Genomic DNA, 12,650 nt, shown 5'->3' with positions numbered 1-12,650 from the left:
GGGTCTAAAGTCCTACCAATCTCCAGAGCAGCCAGGACGTAGGCAACCCACTAGCTACTACCACCAGAAAATCCTGTGGCTCCCAAAACCAACCCCACCCAGCTTCCCTGGTCCTTTTCCTCCTCTTCCTAACCTTGGGTTCATTCATTCATGCACTGAATGTCTATTAATTCCTACAGAGGCCAGGGCGGTGACCTGACATGACACTCATCTAACCACGCAGCCCAGGGATCCCACAATGCCTCTGTGCTGCCCAGGTTCCTGGCCCCGAAGGGCCCAGAGAACTCACAAGTGTCATGTTTGTCTCCCGCTGCCTTCAGGGAGTGCCTGTGAAATGAGTGCCCATTCTGCCCCCCACTGACTCTTGACCACTCCCACCACAGATAAGGAGGTTGCTCTGGTGGAAAGCCTTCTGGGAAAATCAGGAGCCTCTTACCTCACAGTATACAATGTCCGCTCCATAGTCCAGGGCCAGCAGCCGCATGGGGAGAGTGCCTACCCGAACCATAGGGGCTAAGATGAGTTTGTTGTGGTAGCACAATGAGAGGGTGTGCTCAATCATTCTTCCTCTGCTAAAGCCTGCAGAAAAGGAAAACAAGAGTAAGAAATCCAAATAAAGAAAATCTCTTCTGTTATCCAGGGCAGGCTTTTCTTCTTCTTCCCAACACACAGGACTGTTTCCCTTTTCTCTGATCATAAAAATCACTCATGCTTATTTATTCACCTAAAGAATATTTATTAGTGCCAAGTCTGGGCCAGTCACTGTCCTAGTCTTTTGGGATATAATAGAGAACAAAACAGACAAAAATTCCTGCTCTGATAGAGCTTTTATTCTAGTAGGGGAACAAAGGCAAAAAAAAAAAATACATAACAAATAAATTATATAGTATGTTGGAAAATTGGTAATGCTACAGAGTTAAAAACAGCAGGGATAAAGGAAATTGAAAACACTGGGGCTGGGTTAAAATTTTTTTCCATTTTATTGAGATGTGATTGACATATACTGTTGTATTAACTTAAGGTATACAACATAGTGATATGATATACGTATATACTAGAAAATGATTCCCACAATCAGTTAACATCTATCACCTCACATATTAATAAATTTTTTTCTTGTGATGAGAAGTTTTAAGATCTACTCTTAGCAGGGTGCCTGGGTGGCCCCGGGCTCTGCACTCAGCTCGTAAAGTCTGTCTGGGATTCTTTCCCCCTCTGCTCTCACTTTCTCTCTCTCTCTAAAATAAATAAATAAATAAATAAATAAATAAATAAATAAAATCTTAAAAAATATATATCCACTCTAGGGGCACCTGGGTGGCTCAGTCGGTTAAGTGTCTGCCTTCGGCGCAGGTTATGATCCCAGAGTCCTGGGATGGAGCCCCGCATCGGGCTCCCTGCTCTGCGGGAAGCCTGCTTCTCCCTCTCCCTCTGCCCCTCCTTCCCGCTATTCTCTCTCTCTCTCTCAAATAAATAAATGAACTCTTAAAAAAAAAAAATCTACTCTTAGCAACTTTCAAATACATGATTTTGTCAACTATAGTTGCTATGCTATACATTACATCCCCAGAACATATTTATCTTCTAACTGGAAGTTCATATCTTTTTTTCTTTCTTTTTTTAGAGAAAGAGAAGGGGGGCGGGGAGGTGAGGAGGGAGAGGGACAAGCCGACTCCATGCTGAGCACAGAGCCCGACACAGGGCTCGATCCCACAACCCTGAGATCATGACCTGAGCCGAAATCAAGAGTCAGACATTTAACTGACTGAGCCACCCAGGTGCCCCAGAAGTTCATATCTTTTTACCACCTTCACCCATATACTCCACACTCCCAGCAAGAAAAATATAAATAAATGGTACATTAACATTTTATGGTAAAATATAAAAATATTTATATGAAATATTTACATTAAAATATAAAATTTTAAGTAGTGAAACAAAGATAGGCTTCAATGGGAAGATAACATTTGAGCTAAGACTTGAGTTAGCCAAGTTGGTATCTAATGGAAGAATACAGAGCAGAAGAAACAGCCAGTGCAAAGGCCCTAGGGCAGGAGCTTGCCTGGTGTGTTAGAGGAACAGCAAGGAGGCCAATGTGGTTGGAACACAAAGAGAAGAGAGAGTAATGAAAGTCAGATACACGATGTCACAGCAGTAAGCAGATAGGACACAGTGGTCAGATCCCACACGGCCTTACAGGACACTCTATGGACTTTGTTAGCTCTTCACGAAATAGAAGCCAGTAAAGGGTTTTAAGTAGAGGAGTAGCATGACTGAACATGTTTTCTCATGATCACAGTGATTGCTATATAAAAAGAAGTCTGCTGGGGGCCAGAGTAAACACAGGGAGACTGGGTACAAGGCTCTTTGGTAACCAACATAAAAGTTGATGGTGGCTCAGGCCAGGGAGCTGGTAGTAGAGGTGGTGAGAAGTGATCACATCCTAATTATACTTTGAAGGTAGAGCCAACAGGAGTAAAAAGGAGTAAAAACAGAAATCAAAATCCCATATCCCAGAGAGAACTATTAATATTAATTTATTTATTCTAAGCAAATATGGACCCCTCTAAAAAGTCACGAAGCTAGCTAGCCAATGCTATGCTCTGCTCAGTTACTAACATTGTCTCCATTTTCTTTTTACTATTCCCATTCCATCTGGCCCCCACCTCCACCGCTCCACTAAAACTGCTCAAAGTCACCAATTACCTCGAAGTTGTAGAATCAACCAGACACTCACCTGTCCACAATCTTGTTTCACTAACAGTATGGTGACATGGTTGAGCCTCCCATCTTCCTTGACCTCCGTGATCCCACACTTTCCTGGTTTTTCTCCCACCTCTCTGCCCTGCTCTTCAGTGACTTTCCTGGTTTCACCTCCTCTACTCACATGTTGAGTTTCCTCTTTAGTCGTGGGCCCTCTTCCCTTTCTAATTCCACACATTCGCCCTTGCAAATTTATTCACTCCCATGGCTTAAAATATTGGTAATATGCTGGTGATCTCCAAAGGCATTTTACACCAACTGCTCGATACACATCCCCACCCAGGTATCTTAAGGACATCTTATACTAAACATGCACAAAACAAGATCTTGATCTGCCCTCCTAAGCTGCCTCCTTTGTCTTCATTAATTCATTCAACAGACATATACTGAGCCCATATGATATGCCAAGCACTGGATGGCACTATGAGGAGGAGGAGGTACAGCAGAAGAGAGGGTTATAGAAAGGGAACTTACAAATACTTGTGAAATCATAACCGTGTACAGTGCTATAAAGGACAGGAGGTTTTGGGAATCTGTGCCAGCAGGAAAGGGATGAAGAGAAGGGCTTCCCTTAAGAAATAATTTCTTCTTCTTCTTTTTTTATTTTACTTATTTATTTTAGAAAGGGAGAGGAGCAGAGGGGGAGAGAGGTGGGGAAAAGAACCTCAAGCAGACTCTGCATTGAGCTCGGAGCCTGACGCAGGGCTCGATCTCACGACCTTGAGATCATGACCTGAGCCAAAATCAAGAGTCCGATGCTTAACAGACTGAGCCACCCAGGCACCCCAAGAAATAATTTCTGATTTAAGATTTCAAGGGAGAGAAGGTGTTAATCAGGCCAATACATGGAGAGAAAATGTTTCCCATTTCAGCAACTAGCATCTCCACTCACCCAAGTACTCATCCTTAATCCATATTCCCCACATTCCATCTATCACTAACTCCTGTTGAAACAACCTTCAAAATATAACTTTAATCCATCTGCTTTGCTCCATCTCCAGTGCCACCACTGTACACAAAGCCAGCCTCCTAACGGTCTCCCCAAATCTAATCTTACCCCCTCCTATACTGAGTGGCATTTGAAAAAGGCAACTCTGATACCATTCCTTTGTTTATATCCTTTAATGGCTTCCCACTGAGTTTAGGATAACTTCCAAACCCTTCTGATGACCCGGCAAGCCCTGCATGACCTGTCTCTGCCCACATCTCCAGCTCACCTTGAGCCTCTCTCCCCCCTCACTTTCCTTGCTCTGGCCACCCTGGCCTTCTTTGAAAGTCTCCCACACCAAGCTCTGGGGTGTGCACTTGCAGTCCTCTCTGTCTCAAACACTCTCCCCAACTCAATCATACACACACACACTAACGTCCTCTTGACCTTGAATGTCCCCCCTTTTTGGAGACATTTCCTTACCAGACCATCTAACTTCAGGTCCCGGGTCACATGCTCTCGCAACACTTTGTGCTTCCCTATAGCTCAGTTACCAATCCCCATGTATCCACGCTGATTTGTGTGGTCTCTTGTTTAACCCCCAGCTCCTGTTCTAGACCACCAGGACAAGTCCACAAAGACCTGTCATGGCTACCTAGTTCACTGCCAGGTTTCTAGCCCTAAGCCCAGTATTTGGCCCTTAGCAGCCACTTTGAAAGGAAGGTGTGACTGAATACTCACTCTGTGGTGGCTGAGAACACCCCCCTGGAAGGTGGCTGGTTCGGGAACTCCCTCTGGCCCACGACAACAGTGCCTGACAGGGCCTGCCTCCAAGAAGGCTCCTCTCAAAGAAGCTAGGCAGTCCCCACCCTTTCCTAGTTACCGTCACAACCATTCACCGCCCCGAGATCACACCCAGATCACCATTTTAGTCAAATAAACTGAGACGATTTCTCTACCATTCTTTTTTTTTATTTATTTGACAGAGAGATAGAGAGCACAAGTAGGCAGAGCAGCAGGCAGAGGGAAAGGGAGAAGCAGGCTCTCTGCTGAACAGGGAGCCCAATGCGGGGCTCGATCCCAGGACCCTGGGATTATGACCTGAGCCGAAGGCAGCTGCTTAACCGACTGAGCCACCCAGGTGCCCCTCTCTACCATTCTTTTAAGGGCTGGTCTTCTGACAGTTTTGATTACCTTCTCAGACAGTAACCTTAACTTCAGTTGCATAGATACAAAATCCCATTAATTATAACGCTTTCAGATTGCAGGTAACACCATTCAGGGAAAGCAATGAATGGAAAAAACTTTACCAGTCCCTTCCATGTAAATTTTCCTAGAGACTATGACCTTGCTTAAAAAGCAATTTCTTTAAAATAGAAATTTAGAGGCACCTGGGTGGCTCAGTCGTTAAGTATCTGCCTTCAGCTCAGGTCATGATCCCAGGGTCCTGGGATTGAGTCCCATATCGGGCTCCCTGCTCAGCGGGGAGCCTGCTTCTCCCTCTCCCACTCCCCCTGCTTGTGTTCCCTCTCTCACTGTGTCTCTCTCTGTCAAATAAATAAATAAAATCTTTAAAAAATAATAAAATACAAATTTAGAGTTAAAATGGAAGTCAATTAGGATTAAATATTCAGAGAATTATTCTATTTCCCACTCAAAACACGTGTAGATAAGAAAAAACTAAAGTGATCTATTATATTTATAAGAGAATGAGGTGATACAGCATCTCTCTGTTAAGATTCTGAACTTTGGAATCAGAGAGACCTGCACTGGAATCCCAACTCTACCCGGGCAGATGAATTAACCTAGTGGAGGCCCAGCTCCTCCGTCTGGAATATGAGGCTCCCACAGAATCCATGTCAGGTGGGATGCTATGAAGAGTCAATTCTATGATGCACAATAGCTCTCGGCACACAGTAAGGGTTTAATAAATGTTAACTGCTCTCACTATCGGGCTTTTACACTTTCAACACATTCTAAGTCTATTGTTATATCAACAAACATCTACTCGTTCTTTTGGGATGAAGGCACTGGGTGAAGCGCTGAAGGTAAAGAAATGGGAAGAACTAAGCTCTCGACCCCAAGGAGTGTCTCGGCTCAGCCAGTGCCATCTATCAAGTGACTGATGACAAGAGCCTGCAAACCAGTCTCTCTGCTTCCAGGCTCATTATGTTCCATCTATGTTCCTTCCAACAGCCAGAGGGGTCTTTCAAACCACAAATCAGGATAGGATATTCCCATTCTCCAAAGCCTTCCCTTCTGCCCTTAGAATTAAGTCCCAGCTCCTTCACATTGCAAACAAGGTCTGCTCCCTGCCTTCCTCAGAAGCCCTATTTTTCTTTTTTTTTTTCTTTTTAAGGATTTTATTTATTTATTTATTTGAGAGAGAGAGAGAGAGAGAAACAGCATGAGGGGAGAGGGTCAGAGGGAGAAGCAGGCTCCCGGCTCATGGGTGGGACTCGATCCCAGGACTCCGGGACCATGACCCAAGCTGAAGGCAGTCGCTTAACCAACTGAGCCACCCAGGCGCCCAGAAGCCCTATCTTTCATCACTTGCCCCCTGCCCTCTTAACTTCGCCATGCTAAGCTTCAGCTCTTCTGAATTATTTCTAGCTCCCCAAACTGGCCTGCTCTCTCTCAATTTGTAGGCTCTGAACAAGTTGCCCCTGCCTAGAACCCAGATTCCTATTCCTCCACCTGGATGACTTCCAGTAGCCTTTCAGAACCTCCATACAGATGTCACCTCCTCCAGAAAGCCTTCCCTGACACTTATCTCCCACACACAGAGTAAGGGCACCTCCTCTTAGCTCATTCCTGTGATGGATGGAATATACTCTTGTAATTACAAGAGCAACTATCAATCTGCCTCCCTCATCACAAAGGGAAGGCAAGCACCGCATCTTGCTCATCACTAGGTCCCTGTCCCCCAGAGCACACAATCTAGCATGAGGTAGGTGTTTAGGGTTTGTTGTGAAAAGAAGTTAACAGGTCAAATGGCAACGAGAACCACAATATGGCTCATGCTACAGCCACAGAAGAGCTCTATCACAGACAAATGTGCTCTATCACAGAGCATTTCAAGCGCTTTGCCCTATGTCCAGTTTGGTTACAGAGCAAATGACTACCCCCCTCCTTTGCTTACCCAGTAAAGGACTATGAGCCCTTTATGCAACTTGCATAAAAGCCACCACTTGAGTGAACAAGATTCAGGTAAGAAAGCAGCAGGAGATAAAGTTGGGGGCAGACTCTGGAGACTGATTAGGAGATAAGCTGTAGGCCAAGGGCAACCATTGATGGCTTTTGAGTCAAGGGGTGACAAGGCCATGGCTGTGCTTTAGTAAGATCATTCGGACAACAGATGATGGGCTGGAGAGTGAAAGACAGGAAGGAGGTAAGGAGTTGGGTTAGAAAGAGGGTGAAATGACCTAGGCATGTAGTGAAACAGGCTGAAAAGAGAATGGCCAGCACTTGCAGAACAGTCCTGATGCAGGCAGGAAAATGAAGGAACAGGGAGGGAATACTAACAGCCACTTTTTATCTTTGCAATGCCTTGCAATTCTCAAAGTGCTTCATTTATAACTGTGATTCTCAAATGGGACAGCACATTAAAATCATCTGGAAAGGCTTTAAAAAATACCAATGTCCAGGCCTTACACCCAAAACCAATTAAATCAGAATGTAACCTCCATTAGGGCAGGGATTTTACCTGTTTTGCTTGCCGTCTGTTTGAACAGTATCCAGCACATGCATGGTGCTCAGGAAACATTTACTGAATGAATAAATGAATGAATGAATGTATCGTTATCACCTGAGATCCAAGGGACAATTCTGTTTAAAACTTATGGAGTAACCAGGCAATGTGAGTTACCATGGCAGCCCTGGGAAAAAAATACTACTAAGTTAGGCCCCTACTCTCAGGAGCTTACATTCTTTCCACAATAAGTAAAACTTTCTTATTTCCAGAGCACTATAATATACAACATGTATCTCAATAACAACTAGAGGTTACTCAATGTGAGGAAAAGGAAAAGAGAGGAGCTTTATTCAGTGGCTAATGAACTGACAAAAAGAAATTAAGGGTCATGGGCAGAGACTGGCTCAGACAGATTCCAATCCTTATGAGATTTTGAATCAATCATATTGTCAGGACTTGAGCACGGTGAGAAAACAGCCATATACTAACCAGCTTCCCTGCCCCAAATATTTGGGCAGAACCCAAATGCAAGTACATACCTACGTATTACTCTTTTCTGATAATTCCTTCAGTGTATCTGTTCTGGCTTGATGCAAAGTAAGACTCTGTTTTTATCTGAAAAAAACAGTGGCACATGTAAATGGATAAAACCTGTTGAGTCAGATGTCCAAGAAGCTACATAGACAAGGAACAAGGAGCCCTGAGTTCTTGAAAGAATCATACAAGTAGTATAAAATCACAGTATCTTAGAGTGTCCTTTATATCAACTCCCCTCTATCATATTGCCAACCAGCAGTCATCTGGCCTGGATATGAACTTTTCAATGATGGAAAACTCCTCACCCTCAGGACAGATCTGGGCAATTCTAGTTGCTACAGCAGTTCTTTATATCAAATTCAGAATCTGCCTGTTACCTATGGGTCCTAGTTCTGCCTTCTGGAATAGTACACCCCACAGCACACCTCATCTCTTTTCCATGGGGTACATTCCCCAGATCCATAAGGACAGTTTTGTTCTCCCTAAACTTCTCTTCTCCAGCATCACTCCCTTGAATCACTTTTTCTTGTGTTTATGACTTTCAGGGCCCCCAACGTTCCTAATTCCAAGGGCAAAGCAAGCAATGGCATCGATGTACTTGCTACAGATTCTGAGGAGGAGGCGGAGCCAGTGCAAGTGTTTGTCAAATGTGCCTACCTAAAGTGAAAGCACAAGTAATCTCAGCCTCTCTTCAGTCCTCAACCTCTATGCAGGATTTCTCAACAACACACTATTCGCGTATTGGGCCAGATAATCCTTTTTTGTGGAGGGCTTTCCTGTGCATTGTACAATGTTGAGCAACATCCCTGGCCTCTACCCACTAGATGCCAGTAGCACCTCCCCAGATGTGACATTAAAAATGTCTCCAAACTCAGGGGGCCTGGGTGGCTCAGTCGGTTAAGTGTCTGCCTTCAGCTCAGGTCATGATCTCAGGGTCCTGGGATCGAGTCCCACATTGGGCTCCCTGCTCAGCAGGGAGCCTGCTTCTCCCTCTGCCTGCTCTGCATGCCCTCCCCGCTGCTTGTGCTCTCTCTAACAAGTAAATAAATAATAAATAAATAAATGAAATCTTTTTAAAAATTTAAAATTAAAAATAAAAATGTCTCCAAACTCTGTCAAATGTCCCAGGGTGGGGCAGGGGCAAAATCACCCTCACTTGAGAGCCACGGCTCTATCCAATGACTCTGTTCACCTGTCACTACTCAAATCTCTCTCCTCTGCTGGTTTAATGAGTAACTTTCCAGAAAGTCTACTTATGTATCAAAATGGCATTTGAAACTTTAAAAGTATTTATCATTTTGGAAACAACATGCATTGGTGAGGATGTGGAAAAAAAAGAACCCTCCTGCACTACTGGTGGAAATTAAAACTGGTGCAGCCGCTGTGGAAAACAGTATGGAAGTTTCTCAAAAAAATTAAAAATAGAATTGTCATATGATCCAGCAATTCCAGTACTGGGTATTTATGCAAAGAATACGAAAACATGAATTCAAAAAAACATATGCACCCCTATGTTTATTGCAGCATTATTTACAATAGCTAAATTATGGAAGCAACCCAAGTGTCCCTTGATAGATGAATGAATAAAGAAGATGTGGTGTATACCCACACACACACACACACACACAATGGAATATTAGCTATTAAAAAAAGAATGAAATCTTGCCATTTGCAACAACATTGATGGTATTAGAGGGTATAATGCTAAGTGAAATAAATCAATCAGAGAAAGATAAGGGTTTTTTTTTGCAACCTGAACATCTGAATTCAAGTAAAATATTCTGAGAAGGGCTATGTGAGACAAGCCACGTATCTGATCACTCAGTAGATTAGAAGGACCCTCCTCACCACTATTTAAACAATTTAGGTATCTGGGAAGCCAGTGGAGGTGAGTGATTGCAAGAATGGTAGCTTAAGGATGAAAAGTTGGGAGGGAAGGCAAGAGAATGGAGAGTGAACCTCAGCTGAAAAAGGGGGGAAAAAGTACAGAGAAAAAGGTCTGCTTGAAATAAAGCCTGAAGATCTTACCTCCCACTTCATAGAGAGGCCATCAGCTTGCCCTCGAGGTCCTCAGCTCTTGGCCGAGGGAAGTGGGGGTGCCTAGATCTAAGACACCTGGCCCTTGTCTTCTCCCCCAGGCCTGACCATACATTCAGACTCTCAATAAACACTTACTACCAGACCTTGCACGGGGACCACATCTGGGAAAACACCACCGCACCCTCGGAATTTACAGGAGGAGACCAGCACTGGACAAGCCATCAGAGAAGCGGTGGGAGCGACAAAGGAGAATAGCAAGGGTCAGACACCCAATCTCCAGAAGCCCTCCCCCCTGTCCAAAATGCCAGGCCCCCATCGCCGCGTATCGCCGGACCCCGGAGCCTGCCTCCATCGAGCCCGTTTCCCCAAGGTTGGTCCGGGTCTGGATGTCGCCAAACCCTATTCGGACCTACAGACCTCGCCGCAGTTGAACTTTACAGACTCTCCCTCCTTCCTCAGGGTTCGCCAACTCCACAAGCCTTACTGAGCCGCGCCAGACACCGTCCGCGTGGCCCTGCGCGCCCGTGACGTCATTGCCGAGCGCCTCTCGCACACCAAGAAGACTATGGCTCTGGTGCGGCCGCTGCGGCCGCTGTTGCTCGCGGTTCGGTTGCTTTTGGCGCCTCGACGGGACCTAGGGGTCCTTGGTCCCGACGAGCCCCTACCCGTGGTGCGCATCCCGCGGGCTCTACAGCGGCGGCAGGAACAGCGGCAGAGCGGGCGACGAAGTTCCCCGCGGCTGGTGCTGGCGCGACCGGGCCCGCTGCTAATCTCAGCGCGGCGGCCGGAGTTGAACCAGCCGGCGCGCCTCACGCTGGGCCGTTGGGAGCGCGCGCCACTAGCTTCGCGTGGTTGGAAGAATCGGCGCTCCCGCAGAGACTACTTCTCTATCGAGCGTGCGCAACAGGAGGCACCATCGCTGCGGAACCCCCCATCCGAGGGCAGCTTCGCGGCTCTGGGTCTGGAACCCCGCGTGCTGCATGCACTACAGGAGGCTGCTCCTGAAGTCGTTCGGCCTACAACCGTGCAGTCGAGCACCATCCCCCCGCTACTTCGCGGCCGCCACATCCTTTGCGCGGCCGAAACCGGCAGTGGCAAGACTCTTGGATACCTGCTACCTCTGCTTCAACGGCTCTTGGGCGGGCCAAGCCTGGACTCGCACACTATACCTGCCCCTCGAGGCCTGGTCCTTGTGCCTTCGCGAGAATTAGCCGAACAGGTGCGGGCCGTGGCCCAGCCCTTGGGCATCTCCTTGGGCCTCCAGGTGCGGGAGCTAGGGGGAGGCCATGGCATGAGTAGGATCCGGCTGCAACTGTCCAAACAACCTCCAGTAGATGTACTAGTGGCCACTCCAGGAGCTCTGTGGAAGGCCCTGAAAGGTCAACTGATCAGCCTGAAGCAGCTCTCCTACTTGGTGTTGGATGAAGCAGACACACTATTGGATGAAAGCTTCCTAGAACTAGTGGACTATATCTTGGAGAAGAGCCATATAGCAGAAGGCCCCGCTGACTTAAAAGACCCCTTCAATCCCAAAACTCAATTAGTGCTGGTGGGGGCCACATTTCCCGAAGGTGTAGGCCAACTGCTAAGTAAACTTGCCAGCCCAGACTCTCTGACCACCATCACCAGCTCCAAGCTCCACTGCATCATGCCTCATGTTAGACAGACATTTATGAGGCTGAAGGGAGCAGAGAAGGTGACTGAGTTGGTGCAGATCCTCAAGCAACATGACAGATCACAAAGGACTGGCCCCTCGGGAACTGTTCTGGTGTTCTGTAATAGCTCCAGCACTGTGAACTGGCTGGGATATATTCTGGATGACCATAAAATCCAACACCTAAGGCTGCAGGGACAAATGCCAGCCTCAATGAGGGCAGGCATCTTCCAGTGCTTCCAGGAGGGCTCCCGAGACATACTCCTCTGCACAGACATAGCCTCTCGGGGCCTGGACAGCACCCATGTAGAGCTAGTTGTCAATTATGATTTCCCCCTCACCCTGCAAGACTACATCCACAGAGCAGGTAGGGTGGGCCGTGTAGGGAGCGAGGTGCCTGGCACCGTCATCAGCTTTGTGACCCATCCGTGGGATGTAAGCCTGGTTCAGAAGATTGAGCTGGCAGCTCGCCGGAGGAGAAGTCTTCCAGGACTAGGGTCCTCAGTAAGAGAGTCTTTGCCCCAGCAAATCTGATGGTAGCCGGCTTAAATGTGATGCCATTAACAGGAATCTTTCCCTTTGCCCTGGGTGGGTGAGCACACTTGTTGGTAGGATGCACTAGGCTGCCCAATCACCTCCCTGAAGGCCTGGTGAGCTGCTCTCTGGCTTCCAAAGGTAGATTTGCCCAGCACTGGAGAATGAGCATGGTTCTTTGTGGTCTTTCACATGACTCCTGAAAAATAAAGTAGATTTTTTTGGCTTTGTATTATGTCATAATTTCTAACAATAAATGATGTTTTTATGGGTCTAATAATAGTTAATACTGGGGTAGAATTCATTGGATTGTGGGAAGATTCACACTCCAAACAACACATCTGGGACCGAGGCTCTTTCCACTGCTGTTTTAGTTTTATTTTTATTATTGTTTAAAGATTTTATTCATTCATTTGAGAGAGAGCGAGCACAAGTGGAGAGAGGGAGAAGCAGACTCCCCACTGAGCAGGGAGCCTGATATAGGGCACGATCCCAGGACC

General features: G+C 46.5%; 2 protein-coding genes across 2 annotated transcripts in view; one reads left to right on the top strand and one right to left on the bottom strand.

Annotated features, from left to right (window-relative positions):
- Positions 1 to 10,446, bottom strand: part of DUS2 (dihydrouridine synthase 2) — a 50,589-nt gene extending 40,143 nt beyond the window's left edge. Inside the window, exons 1-2 of the mRNA XM_044922157.1 lie at positions 10,380 to 10,446; positions 437 to 579 (exon numbers count right to left, since the gene is read on the bottom strand). Coding sequence (XP_044778092.1) covers positions 437 to 562 — 126 coding nt within the window. The 5' untranslated portion in view covers positions 563 to 579; positions 10,380 to 10,446. The remainder of the gene's footprint in view (positions 1 to 436; positions 580 to 10,379) is intronic.
- An 81-nt stretch (positions 10,447 to 10,527) lies between these two features.
- On the top strand, positions 10,528 to 12,401 carry DDX28 (DEAD-box helicase 28). The gene has a single exon (XM_021703463.1). The coding sequence runs from the start codon at positions 10,528 to 10,530 to the stop codon at positions 12,148 to 12,150; it is 1,623 nt and encodes a 540-aa protein (XP_021559138.1). The 3' UTR covers positions 12,151 to 12,401.
- Positions 12,402 to 12,650: the final 249 nt, after the last annotated feature.

Source organism: Neomonachus schauinslandi, chromosome 16, assembly GCF_002201575.2.
Source record: "Neomonachus schauinslandi chromosome 16, ASM220157v2, whole genome shotgun sequence".
Taxonomy (NCBI): Eukaryota; Metazoa; Chordata; class Mammalia; order Carnivora; family Phocidae; genus Neomonachus; species Neomonachus schauinslandi.
This window is presented reverse-complemented; position numbering and strand designations above follow the sequence as displayed.

Bases quoted from the DNA above. Each gene is read 5' to 3' on its own strand.
- DDX28 (XM_021703463.1), top strand. From the start codon at position 10,528: ATGGCTCTGGTGCGGCCGCTGCGGCCGCTGTTGCTCGCGGTTCGGTTG.